Genomic DNA, 17781 nt, shown 5'->3' with positions numbered 1-17781 from the left:
CTCAACGGCAAAGTGTTCTTAGGTCACCCACTAGGGCCTGTGCCTATGTCCCTCTTCTATGCCGATGGAACAATGAGAAAGACAGACAACGCTAGACTAGGGCATCAACTTGAAGCTCAAGCTGAAATAATCCATGAATTAAGAGCATGCAAAAAAGAAACCAGAGTATACATCAGCTCCATATCATATCTCATTTTAAAGTAGACATAAGCTTTCAAATGATGTATGATGTGCATGTGTGTAGAGGGGATACATTAAGTCAACAAAATCAGTGGTGTCTGCTGCGCACCTATTTCCGTCTACGCTTGCAAAATGTGCCTAAGTTTTTTAAATGATCCAGCACTTTTATATCTTATCTGAAGGTCAATGCCACTGCACACTATATTTTGGGACATTAGCTCAAGGAACTAGTGCCACCTGTTGGATACACCTTGAAGGTGTTGTAGACACAAGTATTGACTGAGACCAACTGTTTATCCTGAGAAACTGATGGGTGCCCAACATAAGGTGCATACAGATGCATACTTTCCATATCTTACTGCCAAAACCTCTAGCAAAGTTCTTTCTGAAAATAGTGCTAGCTATTGAGTGCAAAATTAAGTATCCAAAAATGTTCTTCAAGTTCTCAATTTCTAAAAGAGCAGCAAAAGTAAGCCACTGTTCATGCAGTATCTCTATCTGCATACAAGAGCAGCAAAACTTAATTAGGTGACAGTATAATGCATATTGCACTTACAGGTATTGCTGGAAAACCAAAAGCAACAGTATATAATGTAGATTTGTGCAAATTCACGCCTGAAGTTGAAACTAAACATATAGAAACATGTTTACTAAAAGGTATTCAATTTTGATAACATTCAGTAATTTCAGCTATAGGCAGACTTTCAGGAAGAAGAGAATGATTGAAGAATGATTTTTTTGGTGGGGGGGGTCGTTATTGTGATAATTCATGGGAAGACTTCTGGTTCCATATATACTTATTATTATTTTTATCAATTGTTAATGGTATCAGACCATGTTAACCAACCTTTTTTTGTTTGTTTCTTAAAGATCCAATTAACTTACTTCAAAAACACCAAGTTCAAATTCCATGAAGAATTTTCTGCTTGTGAATTTGTTACATACAACAAAGCAGTTACAGTAAGGGAATGAATGTACTTGGCTACGCCTATACTACACAGCTGTATTGGTGCAAGCTGCCATAGTGCAATGCATCTATAAGAGGCATCCTATTTCACATTTCTTCTATTTTTGCATGTGTGCAGAAGCATTCTGGGAATACATAAATACAGTTGCTGTACTAGCACTTGATATATACATCAACAGTGCACCAACTGAGACTGACATGCCGGTAGATGATGTGGTGGTGATTTGCAACTGCTCAGAGCAAGTGTAAGCCAAGTGGTAGCATGACCAACTATGTACTGTTTGGACCTACTGTGTTTGTGGATGCATGGTATGTCACAGGGAAGCAATGGTGTCCAAACAGTGGTTGGCACATCTGTTTTGCTAGTCCAGACAAGGCCTTACATAAGGAAGGGAGACAATCATTTGCCACTACAGAAGACAGATATAAGAGCAATAGTGTGAATTAATAAGTTCTCATCAGACATATTACAGAAACGATGCTGTCAAAGCTCATCGCAGACCAGAACTCTTCATTCACCACTTATCTTGTAACTCTCCTACCAGAATCTAGATTTTCCATCTTTCTATGAACACAGAATGTCAGATTTTGAACGTGTTGCTTGTATCAACATATCTTAATGCTCAACCTCTACATTTAGAAATATATTAATTATACAAACTTCAGAAGCTTATTGACTCTGTATTAAGATACCAGTACCACTCAAAATCTTAAATTTTCTAATCTCATTTTCAAGTATCTTATTTCTGTTCAACCATAACCCCCAGTATTTTATCTAGCACCCAGAAAACTTCCAGGTTACATTTCTCAGAGACAGACTAATATTTAAGTCCCAACAAACAGGTTTAAGAATGATACAGTCCATATGCTTTCTTATTCCGTGAACAGGACTATAAGCTCTATTTCTCTGACTTTGCAGACAGATCTGAACTTCAGTGGGAAATTATAAGACAATCAGTCTCTTGGTTATGCAAGCCTCCCAATTTCATGCTCTCATATTTCTCTATAGTACACCCATTCCTTTGCTCCACTTCTACAATATTTGTGTCTTTGAATAGTCATTTACATCTGTGCAAAGTGGGTATAACAGTCTATCACTCTTAACTGGTGTCATTTTACACCTCCACTTTGTACAGGCATGAAAGACAGTAGAGAACCAGACTGTAAGAAATCGGACTGAAGGTAGGACCTCACACAACAGCACGAGGACAGCAATTTCACCAACTTAATAAAATTGCTCAAGTAAATTATTACTTTTAAAAGATTACTGCCTACTGAATGGCTGAATTAAACTTGTTATCTTTTCAGGATGACATTCACTTTGTCTCAAAGGAGCTTTGTTTTAACTTGCCCTTCCTCCCCCGCAAAAAAGATAAGTTGAGAGTCACATTAAGTATTGATAATGACAAACAAATTTAACGTACCATTTTCTTTCAAAAATCTAAGTGCATCTGAATATCCTTGTTCACAGATCTCTCCTAGTACCTGCAAACACAGGGTACAGCACATCAGCCATTAGAAGGAAGATTCAAAGTGAAAAACACCAGTTTACAGAGTGAATGGCTGCTTTATTCACTTACCCTAGTCATATGAGCAAGACAATTCCCATGACCTTAAGATTGTCATGTACCAAAGCATCAAACTAAGATATTAAGCTTGTCAAAACTTCTTTTCTTACTATCTCCTTAAGTAGCTTTTTTTGAACACAGATAAAGAGATCACCTCCCTCAACTCTCTCCCCTTGCCACTTCTGAAAATTAAAGAGAGCCAATTATGCAAATCTTCTCCTAGGGAGGCTGAATTTCATGATTAATTCCAAACTTGGATCTCCCCAATAACCGGTGTTACCAGCTGAACCATCAGGCCACCCAGTATTGCACATTTTCAAAGTCCCAGACAAACAAAAACACACAGAATGTTTAAAACTCATGTAAGCAGAAAAGTTTAAGAACAAAGTATAGATAAACTCATTGCCTACAAGATGGTTCGCTTGCAACTAGCCAGAAAGAAAACAAATTGATTTTAAAGCATCCAAAGTTCTTAGGTATTTGATTATTAAAACACCATTATCTTTTTCCTATAGTACTGTACCTCCCATCCCCAGACACCTTCAGCAGTCCCCATTCAGAAAGATGACAAGTTCTGTGGTGGTCAATAACCACTTTTGAGCTGTACTGGCTGCGTCGTGCACGTATAAGATTTTTGAAGACCTTCAGCTTTAATTGTACCAGCCTGGGCTGGTTGGTGGCTGGACATGAACAGGCTATAACCTTGCACACTCTACTTTAGATGTGTACACGACTGCTTATACAGAGTAATTTGCAGTGCTAGAAATGTAAACATAGGAACCCAAGAGAAAAATATTTTATTTTAGTCTTGAAAAGCAAAACAAACATAACAAGAAGTATTCATGAAAGTAATGAAACAAAAGAAGCAACACCAGATGTCATCAGAAAAGTTTATTTGGCTAGATGTTAAACTAAGATCTTTGCTGCCCAAATTGCTTCTGCAACAATTTTGGCCTTTAAATGCAAAACATTCTATTATGAACCATGTAAGAGGCCATGTATTACCTTGGGTTCTGGTGGAAAGAGTGCTTGCGTTAGACGGTTAAGGTTCCCTAAGCTGAACTGAATGCTGGTATTAGTAACATTCATTTCATGGAAGTTTGCAGAGTTCCCCTTTGGGCAGATATCACACTCCCCAGAGAAAGGAGAAATTGTGATGGTATTCTTAGATTCATACTGAGGTAAGTTGTCACTGATTCCACCATCAACATAACGCTGTAAAGAATAATAAAAAAGGGAGAGTTTAATGCCAGACAAACAATTTCTATAAAACCAAACTCCCTGTATTAATTAAATAGCACCTAAGATTTTAAAATAGAAATTAAAATAAGTAGTTCATCTCTGCATAGGCACAGAGGCCAATTTGTCTGATTTTGTATAAAAATATGTTTCCTTATTGCAGTTTTAAAGCCAACATATTTCCTAATTCTCTGAAAAACTAGAACGCTCAATAAATGTGCTTGAAGTTTTGTAATAGAAAAGAAATTGCTTCACTCTTTGGGTCATAATTCTGCTCTGCACAGAGCAGGCAAGGTTGGAGCTGCCTCCGCTTCACCAGAACGGGACACAATCCCAGAATTACCCACGGCGCTCTCCCACAAAGGAAAAATACAACATGAAATCAACTCTTTAAAAGACGTTCTAAGTATTAGAAGCTAAAGTTGAGTTTCTTGACAATAAAGTAACTGCTTTAATAACTATAAAAGATGTTAGACTTTCAGAAGAAACTATTTGAGATTATTATAAAAAAGCTCCACAAGCAACTAGAAAGAAAAAAAAAGCAAGTAAACCTTAACACTCTTGAAACCTTTAAAAAATGATACTATCTTAAGATCTAGTCATTTTCAAAATGTGAGTTTAGAAGTGGTTTCAGGTTCTACACCTCATTCCACCCAGTCCAACAGCCAATTTTGGCATTTAGACAAATCACCGTCTTGCCCCTCTAACTTAGCCTCGTTCCACATATGTAATGTCTTCTAATCTTAGAGTTTAATATTACTGACAAAGGATGAAACACATTCAAGCTAATATTGCTGTAAAAACCTTAACTTCATATTTCCTGGTGTACATTTTTAGAAAACATAACTAATGTTGTTGCAGATTAGTGAATATAGTTTTGTAATATTAAACAAAAATTCAGAGATTTTTTTAAGAGATGATGTTTATTGGTTTGGAATGTCAGGTGTACATGATGCTGCTAAATTCTTCTGAGCCAGACTACAAAGTCTATGGACTTCACAGATCTGGCAACCTGCTGTGTTTAAACTCCACAAGAATTAAGTTTGAAAGCTCTACCAAGACCACCCAACTCCAAGGTTAAAATATTCAAGGCAAATGGCTACAAATTTCACCACCAAGCCTTCTCAAAAGACTTCTATGCATGAACTCCTAAAATATATAATTTTTGAATCTCTATAATATCCCATATTTGATAGGATGTTACCAGAAAAATCCAGCTTTTCAAGATGTGAAAAGTCTCTCCACATCTATCCAGAATTCTCACATCTGAAAGAGGTCTTGCTTGATTACCAATCACCGTCCCACAAGAGAGCACCTTCATAAAGTTTCAAGCAGAGAGGAATTTCAGTATGGTGGTTGTGTGTTAAATGAGGCTTATAATAGCAACAGTCTTACAGCCTCAGGCCCCACACTGGGAAACACTTAGGTATGTGCATAAGTGGTTGCAGAATTGGGGCCTTAATTATAAAATCTCTGACTCTATAAATTAGCAAGCTAAGTCTCCTCTTCATGGCAGAAAGAGAGCTCCTATTTCTCTTCTCCGTGTATGGAATGGGAAAGAATTTCCAAAACATTTGGAGTCCTCAAGAAAGTTTCCACCTTGACACAGACACATTTAATTTTTCACTTCCATTTCCCTGCAAACAAGAATTCAAGAGCCTGTTATAGAATCCTTATTGGGCAGGATAGGTCAAAAGAAGGCAGTCACCTTTTTATACAAGAAGGATATTCAGAGAATCAACACTTGTATGTTTTTGTAGTTTGAACTAAGCCCTTTTAGATAACATTATTGTCCAACCAAGGAGAACTGAATAGCCAGATTAGCCTGGATCCACCTAAACCTTGGATCCAGTCCAATGTCCTATTTCATAACACTTTACTCCAGCTTAAAGAGGAAGGGATATAGAAAAGCTTTAGAAACATGCATAAGGCAACTTTTGAAAATACTTTTGAGTCAACTTGAACATTGTTGCTCTCTGACGTTACTTAAATATAAAGGGGAGGTAATGTTTTAATGGTTGTTATTTTCAGCAAGTCCCAAGGAACAATGTTTGTAAGGCAACATATTTCAAGGCCATTCTTAGAAATGAGAGATATCCCAATAAAGACTGTCTGAACCAAATGTTGCAATGAACCATTATTTGGCATGCCTTCAGTTTTCTTTAAACACTTTACTCTCTTCCTTCTTCCCTGTTTTTACTAAAAAAGGCTGATGAAAGCAAAACAACTAAGTTGATGCAGCATTATGGTTTAACACAAAAAAAGTTAAGGTAGTATGATTAACTTCCCCACAATGCACATGCATCTCTGACTTGTTTGTGTTAAATCATAATGTTGCAATAACCTGATTGGCTTTTAACTTTCCTCTTTTTTACTAAAAATGAGGGGAGTGGAGGGACAGCAGAGAGTAGATGTTGCATGTGTGTTGCAAGAAAACCTGAGCCAATCCAAGCAATGGCTCCTTGCAATGATTTGGTGTAGATAGTCATTAATGGGAGATTTCAAAATTCTAAGGATGGCTTTGAAATATGTTGCTTTAAGAAAGAGGCCTTTTAACCATTACTCCTTGGGCTGCGCTGAAAGAAGAGAATTATCACTTCACTTTTAAAACAATCTCCCCATACTGAAGTTAAATTGAAAACTCAAACTAAAGTTATATCCTGTTTAAAAATGCAACTTTAAATTTGCACTAAATAGCTTATTTGCATTTATGTTACTGCGTATTAAGTGGATCTGTTGTGAAACATATAGAAGTGCAATGTGGTCTATTACCAGGATACTTATTTCCTGACAAGCGTTTCAGAGACCAGCCCTGCACTCTTACTCACTTGGATGGTCTCGCTGGCTGTGCCTACACTACACATTTTTCTTAAGCTTTCCTACAGTTGCTAAGTGCTCATTTAAATAAACCTGCCTTTTAGCAAGCGTGTCACCTAACTCTATTTAGATGGAAATTTAAGGGGAAAAAACTGCTGTAAACAAGGCCATTATCTTCCCGTTTGTATCTTCTTACATATGTAATATTACTTTATTAAAAATGAGTACTTTACTCAGAGTCCATGGTATTAAAGCTATACTTTTTATAGCTTTAACTTTTGCATAGAGTAACCAAAAATATGTTCATATATTATCTTTCAAAATTTCCTACATGGTTATCAAGCTAAATTTAGCACTTAGCAGGAAACAATGCAGACTTACCACACCTCTGAATGATGGTGGAATTAGGCCACAATAAATAGGGACAAACGAGCTACAAATTAAAGCCTATGAAGAAATGAGATTACATAGGTAACTTAAACAGCAATTTCTCTAGTACTGAAAACTATTGTATAATGATGATACACTCATGTCTCGAATAATATTAAAGTTTATGATAATATTGAAGGGACAGAAATCTATTTGAAATAAAGTTGACAAACTTACTTTTTGAATTAGTTTAAATATCCTTGGTGCCCCTTCCCACTCTCCAGAGTACCTATGTCAATTTGTAGTTTTGCAATCAATCATTTTCCCTTTTTTAAAAAAGGTTTCTCTCCTATTGTTCTGTGAAAATTCCATACCACCAGAGGAAATGACTGATTATACAGAGGAAGTGTTGTCAAATGCATAAAGTAAACTAAAAAAAGAAAATAATTGAAAATAATTCTTTTCTCTCTCTAATTTAACAATAGGAGGTGAAGTTTCCAGACAGAAGTGTTTCTTTCTTTTTTTTTTTTCAAGTGTTCCTCTAAGTAAAACGAATGTAGGTCTCTTAATAAATATTGAAGTACAAGGGTTTTATCTAAAGGTGTCTATACAAACCAGAAGCCAAAAAAATTAACCATTCCATCTGCAAAGAGATACTCTGAGTATAATAGGTATAGTATACAAACCCAAAAGACTACAGTCATTGCATGCTTGCTCTTCCACTATGGATGAGATAAAGAGCTCAAAACACTCAGCAGCAGTATTCTTAGTTAGTTCTCAGTCATTTTTCTCATCAAATAATTGCCTTTCAGCTTTTACAAATAAAACACTTTGCAACTTAATTGGATATGCAGAATTTTCAAGCAAATGTTCATTCTACAATAGTAATCTTCCATAATAGAACATGTATGCCATCATTTTTTACATTTAGTTTCCTCAATAAACATTGCCTCAAGAACAAACATCATGACAAATCTGAGGTGACCATTCCATTATTGAGGGGGTTATTCCATGATTATTCAAGGATTAAGAAAAATGAAATTCCAAGGATCAATCTACACTTGGACTTAAAACTTAGAAAGCTAAATTGTGGCAACTTTTAAAGTTGTCATAATGGTGATCAGTAACACATACCTGAACAATTTCTTCTTTAGAGTTAAAATTGGATACCAACACATTTTTGCCATCTGACACTCTGGTCAGTGAAATACACAGCTTGCCTGCTGACAACTGGTGAGTATTTTCTGGAAGGTTTTTGAACAGTCCGTCTCTTATTATCTTAATCACATTAAAAGAAGGATGAAGTGGACCAAGACTTCGCTTTCTGGCTTCTTTGGCTAACCCCAGAACATCTGCACAAGCTTCAGCTGAAAAACAGAATATGTTTCCTTTGAGACTGGAGGCAATTTGTACAGAGGATAAAAGTACACCTCTACTCCGATATAATGCTGTCCTCAGGAGTCAAAAAAAATCTTACAGCGTTATAGGAGAAACCACGTTATATCGAACTTGCTTTGATCAACCGGAGTGCGCCGCCCCACCCTCCTGGAGCACTGCTTTACCGCGTTATATCCGAATTTGTGTTATGTTGGGTCAAGTTATATTGGGGTAGAGGTATATTAAGATTATTTTCCCAGTGACACAGTCTCAAGATTCTAGATTTTCTCATGCCTGTTCAGAGCACTAAAACAAAAACTTTGTATAAAGTACAGTGATATTACTATTTATGACTCATCTAGTTTAAGTCAGAAAGTTCAATGAATAGAAGATTGTTGGGGGTGGAATAGATCTGGACAAGGAGAAGTCTGGAGATAAATGTGAGAAGGGAGGGACAGGCAGTAGAAACAGAAGTGAAACTGAGCAGCATATTCCAGAAGTTTTGAGGTCTTTGAGTGTAGCCTTCATTGATTTGAGATCTACCATACCATTCTCTCACTAGAAGGGAAAAACCTGTAATGGCAGCAGGCCGTAAAAGAGACCAGTTTAATTTCATCTATCTCAGAGTTGTGAAGAATATATATTAAGGTTATAACAACCAACAAGAATGCACTCTTATGTAGAAATCCATGATTAAATCGAGTCCTCTTGATCAAATCCACCCTGCCTAACCCACAACAGAAATGGCAGAACATAAATCTTCAGACTTTCAGCCTTGTACTCAAGGGCAGATGTACTTTACCGCACACAAATGCTTATGTTGAGTATTAGGAAAAGTGGAACTTAACATAATTGTTTAAAGTGACAAGCTATAAGATTCACACTGTGGCCACGATGATCAGAAGCAATTAGTGATTTTAAGCAACTCAATTTGTGTGTATCAATATCAGATCTCTTAGTTTTCCTGAAGTCTGATTTACTGAAGTTGAGTCTTTTGCGCTTTTTGAAAATCTGGCCCATTTAAGATATCATTCCGGGATCCAAAATCATTACTCACTTCTGAAAAATCTTGTCCTACGTGTAGAGTGACCCAAATTAATTACCAGTTTGCCAGTAATGTTATTCTTAGTATTACTGAAACATTGTAGTCTGTTGTACAAAAAACAAACCCACAACACACACAAAAAATAGATGTCAAAAGAGTTCCACTTTCAGTGAGAGAAACAACATCTGAAAAACAAATACTTCTTTGCAAACTAAAAGTTTCTAAACAGACATATAAACTTGGATTTCTGCTCTTACTGGAGTATTCTAAATCCAAAGCATCATTCAATTTTTTGTTTAAATTCTCACACTTCTGAAATATTTTGCAAACATCTTTGGTCTGGGTTTCCTTTCTCACCTTGCCCCTGTAGAGCAGAAATCTGAGCAGGTCAATGGCCTGCAGTAACCTTGTCTCTAGTGTCAAGTAATCAGTCATACCACAAGTCACCTGAGGCTCAACTCATCCTTTTTGTCCAATCACTGGGCTGAAAACCAACAATTTATTAGGGCTGCTATTCATCAATTTCAGATTGACATTTGCCCTTCTCCCTGGCTTCACTTCCATAAAGGAAGTTAAACAACCCATCAGAATGCAATTTAACCTAGAAATTTAAATCAATAAAAGTTTACTCAACTTATATACCAGACGTTCACATTACTTAAACATAATATAAGTAGTAAACATTGGGAAACCTATAAATAAATATTTTGCCATGAAGGGAGAAACTAGATAGGAAGGTTCCCAAATGGTGGGCATAAAAAGGACTAATGAGGTAAATCCCCACTTAGTGAAATGCATCTACGTGGTACTACTGATATACAATTGTGCACGTACTTACTTGGAGCACCTCCCTGTACTAAATGTGTGAAATTAAGTATTGCCCATGAACTGTACAATTTTTAAAGACCCTTATTTTCTCTTTTCAAAAAGACTGATGATATCTCAATATTACACCATTTCTCTTACAAGGACAAGGACATACAATGCAAAATAAAATAAGAAGAATCACAGAGAAATACAGTTTTCCTCCTGCTTCTAAAAAGTAAGAGACACCTGAATATATGGGCTTATGAGAAAAGTGTCTCCTCAGCTTAATGACTAGTAATTATTAATTGTTCTAAGAAGGACTAAAAATCTGTCACCTACTCATGATGAGTAACATTTCTAGTTGTAGAACATACTTTTCAAACAGAATAACCAAAAGCATTTGTATACAAGAACTAATATTCAGTAAATGATTATAGCATATACCATGTTAAAGCTAATGGATTCTGAAATTGGCATTCTATTTCACAGGGGAAGACAGAACTTTGACATGGGGTAAAAAAAATGTACAAGTTTCTTCTTTATATAAAACTACACCCAACAGCCTTTTCTAAAATCAGCTCATTTTCCTAGACTACTTTAAGCAGGATGGATTGAGTTAAATTAAACAATTTAAATCATAATTATTCAAGTCAATTTTAATCTTGTTTTACATTTGTACTTTTCGTTATTGTCCTAAAGAAAGGATGATTCTCATTGGTTGATAACCATTAAAATGCTGCTTTGCAACTAAATATAGCCTTTACACTAAATTTAGTGCTTCTTTTTGCTATCCAGGAGATCATATGTTATTTACTTAAATAATTATATAGCTTAACTTACATTTATTCAATTCTTAATTTTTACATATATATTATTATGTTAGAAAATGGCAACTGATGCCTTTCTTATACACTAGAAGATTTTTTTTTTATTTTTTTTTCCTCCCACTTGTTGTTTGTGTCAAGCTATATTTGGATAGAAATTTGAAGTCAATTAAAAATGAACAAAACCAGCATTTACATTTTTTTAATTAGTTAAAACTATCTTAAATGTGCTGGATACATAAATGGTATAAAAAGTTTATCAAAGTATGTTTTGCATATAAAACTAAATTTATTAATTAGTTAATTGGATTGATTGTTTCTAGTCCCCTTCAAGATTTTTAGGAGTAACAGATCTCATTATTTCAGACCTAGCTTTTATACACCGACCACAAGAGGAAAACAAGCATTCCTGCTTTTCAACTCCATTTGGTTCTCAACTTTGAATGAGCTAATCACTGAACTGAAGTTGTTGAATAAAATGAAATGAAGAAACTAGTCTCTCTGCAACTGCAGAACAAGCTACTGATCTCCAAAAGCTGATTTAGCACTTCATTCAACAAGCCCTTGTTCCATGCACTTAGACTGTGACTTTCATCAGTGCAGTGCCCAGACTTTCTTAAAAATTTCAGCAAACATGTATTGCTTAATATTTTTTATTTAAAGTAAATGATTTAATAGATTATATTAAGGTCTTAACATAGGCTGTAATTTCAAATTTAACTTTAAATAGGTTTGTTCTTAAAAACAAATCTGTATTTAATTTAAATTGAAAAAATTCATTTATTCTTTATTTTTTTCAGAAAATTATTGATTGTTATCCACTCTGGCTTTAAGTATATGTTCAACCTAGAACTGGACATATACACCTTTACCCCGATATAACACGACCCGCTATAACACAAATTGGGATATAACACGGTAAAGTAGTGCTCCAGGAAGGGGGAGGGGTAGGGCTGTGCGCTCTGGTCGATCAAAGCAAGTTCAATATAGCGCAGTTTCACCTATAACACAGTAAGATTTTTTGGCTCCCGAGGACAGCATTATATCGAGGTAGAGGTGTACTAAAAAAAAACACAACAAACAAAAAAAAGTATTTCTAATTACATGCTCCTAACGCTATTTGAGCACTGAGAGCTGACTAAGGCAGAAAAGCACATTAAAGCTAGCCTAAGCTCTGATCTTAACTCTCTAAACCCTATCCCAAGATTGGAGAAGCTTTAGAGAAAGCACGTTAAAGCTAACTGAAACCCTTAGATAGAGTCAGTCAAAGAGAATTATAGAAAAAGTGAGAGTGTCACCTCTACCTAAGACAGAAGGAGCAAATGAGAATTCAAAAGCTCAATATTTCTGCTTTGGTTGACGAGTGGGTAGGAGGAAGATGGAGGGAAAAGAACTAGAGTTTCAGCTACCTCCTTCTCTTCCTACAGTATTTCTATGTTTTTAGTATTATTTTGGGGTTAAGGAGTAAAAGACTTTGGCCCAGATATGTTCTCCCTGAAGTCGCTAGGAAAGTCTTGTCATTGAAGCCAATGACAACTATAGGATTAAGCCACAAAGAGAAACAAGAGTGTAACTTTTAGGGTATGTCTACACTACGGGATTATTCCGATTTTACATAAACCAGTTTTGTAAAACAGATTGTATAAAGTCGAGTGCATGCAGCCACACTAAGCACATTAATTCGGTGGTGTGCGTCCATGTACCGAGGCTAGCATCGATTTCTGGAGCGTTGCACTGTGGGTAGCTATCCTGTAGCTATCCCATAGTTCCCGCAATCTCCTCCACCCATTGGAATTCTGGGTTGAGATTCCAATGCATGATGGTGCAAAAACAGTGTCGTGGGTGATTCTGGGTAAATGTCATCACTCAATCCTTCCTCCGTGAAAGCAATGGCAGACAATCATTTCACGCCTTTTCCCCTGGATTGCCCTGGCAGACGCCATAGCATGGCAACCATGGAGCCTATTTTGCCTTTTGTCACTGTCACCGTATGTGTACTGGATTCTGCTGACAGCGGCAGTACTGCAGTGCTACACAGCAGCATTTATTTGCCTTGCAAGGTAGCAGAGATGGTTACCATCCCTATTGCACCATCTGCCATTGTAAATTGGCAATGAGATGACGGTTATCAATCATTTTGTACTGTTTGCAATTGGAAATTGGCGATGACGGTTATCAATCATTTTGTACCGTCTGCTGCTGTCATGGGTGCTCCTGGCTGGCCACGCTGACGTCGGCCGAGGGCGCATGGACAAAAATGGGAATGACTCCCCGGGTCATTCCCTTCTTTATGTTTTGTCTAAAAATAGAGTCAGTCCTGCCTAGAATATGGGGCAAGTCTACTAGAGAGCCAAGACAGCACAGTCACTCCGGGTCAGAGCCCCAGAGATCCCATAGAAATGATGAGTTGCATGCCATTCTAGAGGGTGCACCTGCAACAACCCCACCCGTTGCTTCCCTCCTCCCCCAACCCTCCTGGGCTACCATGGCAGTGTCCCCCCATTTGTGTGATGAAGTATAAAGAATGCAGGAATAAGAAACACTGACTTTTTAGCAAGATAAAATGAGGGGGAGGCAGCCTCCAGCTGCTATGATAGTCCAGACAGGACATTAAAAGGTGCCGGGGAGAGGAGTGCAGCCTCTCGCTGCTATGATAGTCCAGGGAGTACAGAATCTTTTCTTTAGACACGAAGGGGGTGGGGGGGGGGGCTGATGGAGCTCAGACTCCAGCTGCTATGATGAGGATGGTTACCAAGCATTTTGTACCATCTGCCAGGAATGACAGGGAGTCATTCCCATTTCTACTGAGGCGCTCCCGGCCGACCTCACCAAGGCCAGCCAGGAGCACTCACGGGCTGATGATGACGTTTTTCCACCATTTTGTACTGTCTGCCATCAGGAAAGGAAGGGGAGGGGATGCTGCTGTTCAGTGCCGCAGCACTGCGTCTACCAGCAGCATGCAGTAGACATACAGTGACATTGAAAAACGGCAAGAAATAATTTTTTTCCCTTTTCTTTCACCGGGGGGGGGGTGTAAATTGATGAGATATACCCTGAACCACCCCCAACAATGTTTTTGGTCCTACAGGCATTGGGAGCTCAGCCAAGAATGCAAATGATTTTCAGAGACTGCGGGGACTGTGGGATAGCTGGAGTCCTCAGTCCCCCCTCCCTCCATGAGTGTCCATTTGATTATTTGGCTTTCCGTTACGCTTGTCACACAGCACTGTGCTGTGGACTCTGTATCGTAACCTGGAGATTTTTTCAAATGCTTTGCCATTTCATCTTCTGTAACGGAGCTCTGATAGAACAGATTTGTCTCCCCATACAGCGATCAGATCCAGTATCTCCTGTACGGTCCATGCTGGAGCTCTTTTTGGATTTGGGACTGCATGGCTACCCGTGCTGATCAGAGCTCCACGCTGGGCAAACAGGAAATGAAATTCAAAAGTTCGTGGGGCTTTTCCTGTCTACCTGGCCAGTGCATCCGAGTTCAGATTGCTTTCCAGAGCGGTCACAATGGTGCAGTGTGGGATACCACCCGGAGGCCAATATCGTCGATTTGCAGCCACACTAACTCTAATCCGACATGGCAATACTGATTTCAGCGCTACTCCTCTTGTCAGGGAGGAGTACAGAAATCGGTTTAAAGAGCCCTTTATATCGATATAAAGGGCCTCGTTGTGTGGACGGGTGCAGGGTTAAATCGGTTTAACGCTGCTAAATTCAGTTTAAACGCTTAGTGTAGACCAGGCCTTAGAAAGGAAACATGCATGAAAGTCACTCACACACACCCCTTTTTTTGGTACCAGCCACTGTAGTATTTAGGTTCTACTCACAGCACATCTTATTGTGTCACAATATATTTAGCAATTGAAAATACTAATTGCAGAATGTTGTATATATAGAGTAGCTGATGAGCACATTCCCTGAGGCTTTGAGGTTCTGACAAATATTCTATTTTTCAGCTGACTTTTTCCTCTCTGCACCATATATGGACTCAAATCTTTCAAATTCCTCTAACCTCTAAAACGAAAAAAGAATATTAGAAGACACTAAAATCCTTGAAGGTCTCCATTCATTTAAGGAGAGTCCTCTCCTTTAGGATTAATTTTAAAGCAGCTTTTTAGAAGTTTCTCCCAATGGAGAGAGATTTATTTTATATATCTATATCTATGTGTGTGTGTGTGTGTGTGTGTGAACAGGACTACTTGTGGCACCTTAGAGACTAACAAATTTATTTCAGCATGAGCTCACTTCTTCGGATGCTCGAAAGCTCATGCTGAAATAAATTTGATAGTCTCTAAGGTGCCAGAAGTACTCCTGTTCTTTTTGCGGATACAGACTAACACAGCTGCTACTCTGATATTTAGAAGGTAACTACATGGGAAATTTTACCAGAATAATTATACTGATATAACTATACATCTAGTTATAGTAGTATGACTCAACATATAGATGCTTTTATTCTGGAATAAGAGTGTCTTTCCCAAGTTTAGTTATCTTACACTGCTTCCAAAGTGACAAACTGTAAAAATGCCACTCTTACTCCAGAACAAGTGCTATCCCACAAAGGTGTAATTTCTAACATCATAAATAAAACAATTTGAAAAAAGCAAAAATGTCTGAAAACTTTAAAACTGAATGGTGACAGAACACAAACCTCAGTGATGATTGAACAAAACAAAAACTCTCAACCATGGCTGTAGCTATTTCCATTGCTTCACACTGACTCATCACCCTGAAGCTGAAATGTGTGTAATTTGGGGGTTATTGTGCATGGGTGGCGTTAAACTAGGAGATCTGCCTAGATTTGTGAAGACTGTGAATAAGGGATGCGTGCTGCAGTGAGGGTGTGTAGGTGTTTGTGGTTACTGTGTCTTGTATTATTGATCTGTTTCTGGAGCATTATGCTGGGAGATTTGTGTTTATTTGTACCGGTGGCAGTTTGACCAAGTAATCTAGCTTCTCCGCAGTCTCCCGCATACAACCTGTGAAATTTTTGGATGCAAGCGCTGTGGAGTAAAGGTGGTGATTGGCTGATTTGCCTCGGACTCCCAGCATAACATAGATACAAGCTCTGCTGTGGCTGCCGGGGGTGTCATCCGTAAATTCAGAATGGTAGAGAAAACCAACAACAGAGCAGGAACCTCAGCCATGACTGAGCCTGGCGATAGTCTGAACAAGAACAGCTGCAGCTCGTGTGGCTGTTTCCATCCCTTCCAACCGACGCTACAGGCAACTCAGAGCAACACTCCCGGAGTCTTGCTCTACAGAGAATGACGCCGGGGCGTTTTCCCGGCGCAGCCAGGCCCTAGATCTAGTCCGGACAGGCCACGTTTTCGGAAACAATGTGCTGACCAGCAGAATTGGGCACAAGAGTTTCCATCCCCCAGCGCGCTTCTGACACGATACGGTGGTTCCGTCAGTGACACAGACTCTGCTCAGACCTTCCCGGGGAGTCCCCCCCCCCCTCGGCTACAGAAACCCCCTCATCCCCCAGTACCACGGACCCCCTCCCCCGCCGAGTCCCGGATGCAGAGCGCCGCCTCCATCCCCAGACCCAGCGTCCGCCCCCCACCATCCCGGGCCGGTGAGGGCGGGGGTGACGCACCCAGAGAGCCGCCTCCGACCAGTACGGCGCCGGTGAGGGCCCCGGCCGAGGCGCCGAAGACCTTGCGGGCGTCGCGGATGAGGTGCGGGGCGCGCTCCTGCAGGCAGGTGGCCGCCCCGATGTGATAGACGCCCAGGAAGCCGCAGCCGGCGAAGGAGACGCTCCAGCCGCGCTCGCGGTCAAACATCCCTGCGCGCGAGGAAGGGTGGCGGGGGGGGAGGAGGTTGGAGCGCGGACTCGACAGCGGCCGGGTCACAATGAGACGCCGCTTCCGTAGCCGCGTGGTGGAGCCGGCAGCGCTCGCCGGCCGGTTACTTAAAGGGCCCTGGAGACAGCCGCGGGGAGCGGCCGGGATGGCACCAGGCGCCCCAGCCAATCAGCGGGGATCTGCAACTCGAAGGCCCGCCCCCCCGCCTCCAGAGGTAACAGCAAGGCCCTGAGCCCGCCCTCGCTGTCCTGCGCTGCCCCCGCCGGGCTCTGGGGCGGGGCGAGGTTACTGCAGCGCAGTGACCCTGTGCGCGCTCCGCTCCCGTTCAGACGCGTTTGTCTCGCGCAGGCGTCTGTCCTGCCGCTTTACCCTGGCTCACTCCTCCGCTGCCTGCCCGTGTTGGTGCCGGGCTCCCCCAGTCTGTGCGCCCTGCCCCCGCTGCTCTGCAGCCACCCGCCAGTCAACGCCGCTCCCCCCACACCTAGCGGGACCAACCAGCAAATGTGAAAATTGGGGGCGGGGGTAACAGGTGCCTATATAAGAGAAAGACCTAAAAATTAGGACTGTCCCTATAAAATTGAGACATCTGATCACCCTACCCACACCTCAAGAGACCATTGGTTCTCTTCTACCTCCAGCTACCCCTGCACCTGTTCCCCACCATCAAGCCCCTCACTCTAGGGCAGGCCTGCACAACATGTGTCTGCAGAGGCTCACTGTGGGGCCTGCGGCAGGGATTCAGAGGGCTCTGAGCTGCCCACAGCGA

General features: G+C 40.0%; 1 protein-coding gene across 1 annotated transcript in view; it reads right to left on the bottom strand.

The window, feature by feature from the left end:
• Positions 1 to 17063, bottom strand: part of LOC127035217 (patatin-like phospholipase domain-containing protein 2) — a 31476-nt gene extending 14413 nt beyond the window's left edge. The window contains exons 1-5 of the mRNA XM_050924842.1: positions 16808 to 17063; positions 8275 to 8507; positions 7153 to 7218; positions 3721 to 3930; positions 2572 to 2632 (exon numbers count right to left, since the gene is read on the bottom strand). Coding sequence (XP_050780799.1) covers positions 2572 to 2632; positions 3721 to 3930; positions 7153 to 7218; positions 8275 to 8507; positions 16808 to 16994 — 757 coding nt within the window. The 5' untranslated portion in view covers positions 16995 to 17063. The remainder of the gene's footprint in view (positions 1 to 2571; positions 2633 to 3720; positions 3931 to 7152; positions 7219 to 8274; positions 8508 to 16807) is intronic.
• Positions 17064 to 17781: the final 718 nt, after the last annotated feature.

This window comes from Gopherus flavomarginatus, chromosome 1 (assembly GCF_025201925.1).
Source record: "Gopherus flavomarginatus isolate rGopFla2 chromosome 1, rGopFla2.mat.asm, whole genome shotgun sequence".
Taxonomy (NCBI): Eukaryota; Metazoa; Chordata; order Testudines; family Testudinidae; genus Gopherus; species Gopherus flavomarginatus.
The sequence above is the reverse complement of the archived record's forward strand: the minus strand, read 5'-3'. Positions and strand labels throughout refer to the sequence as shown.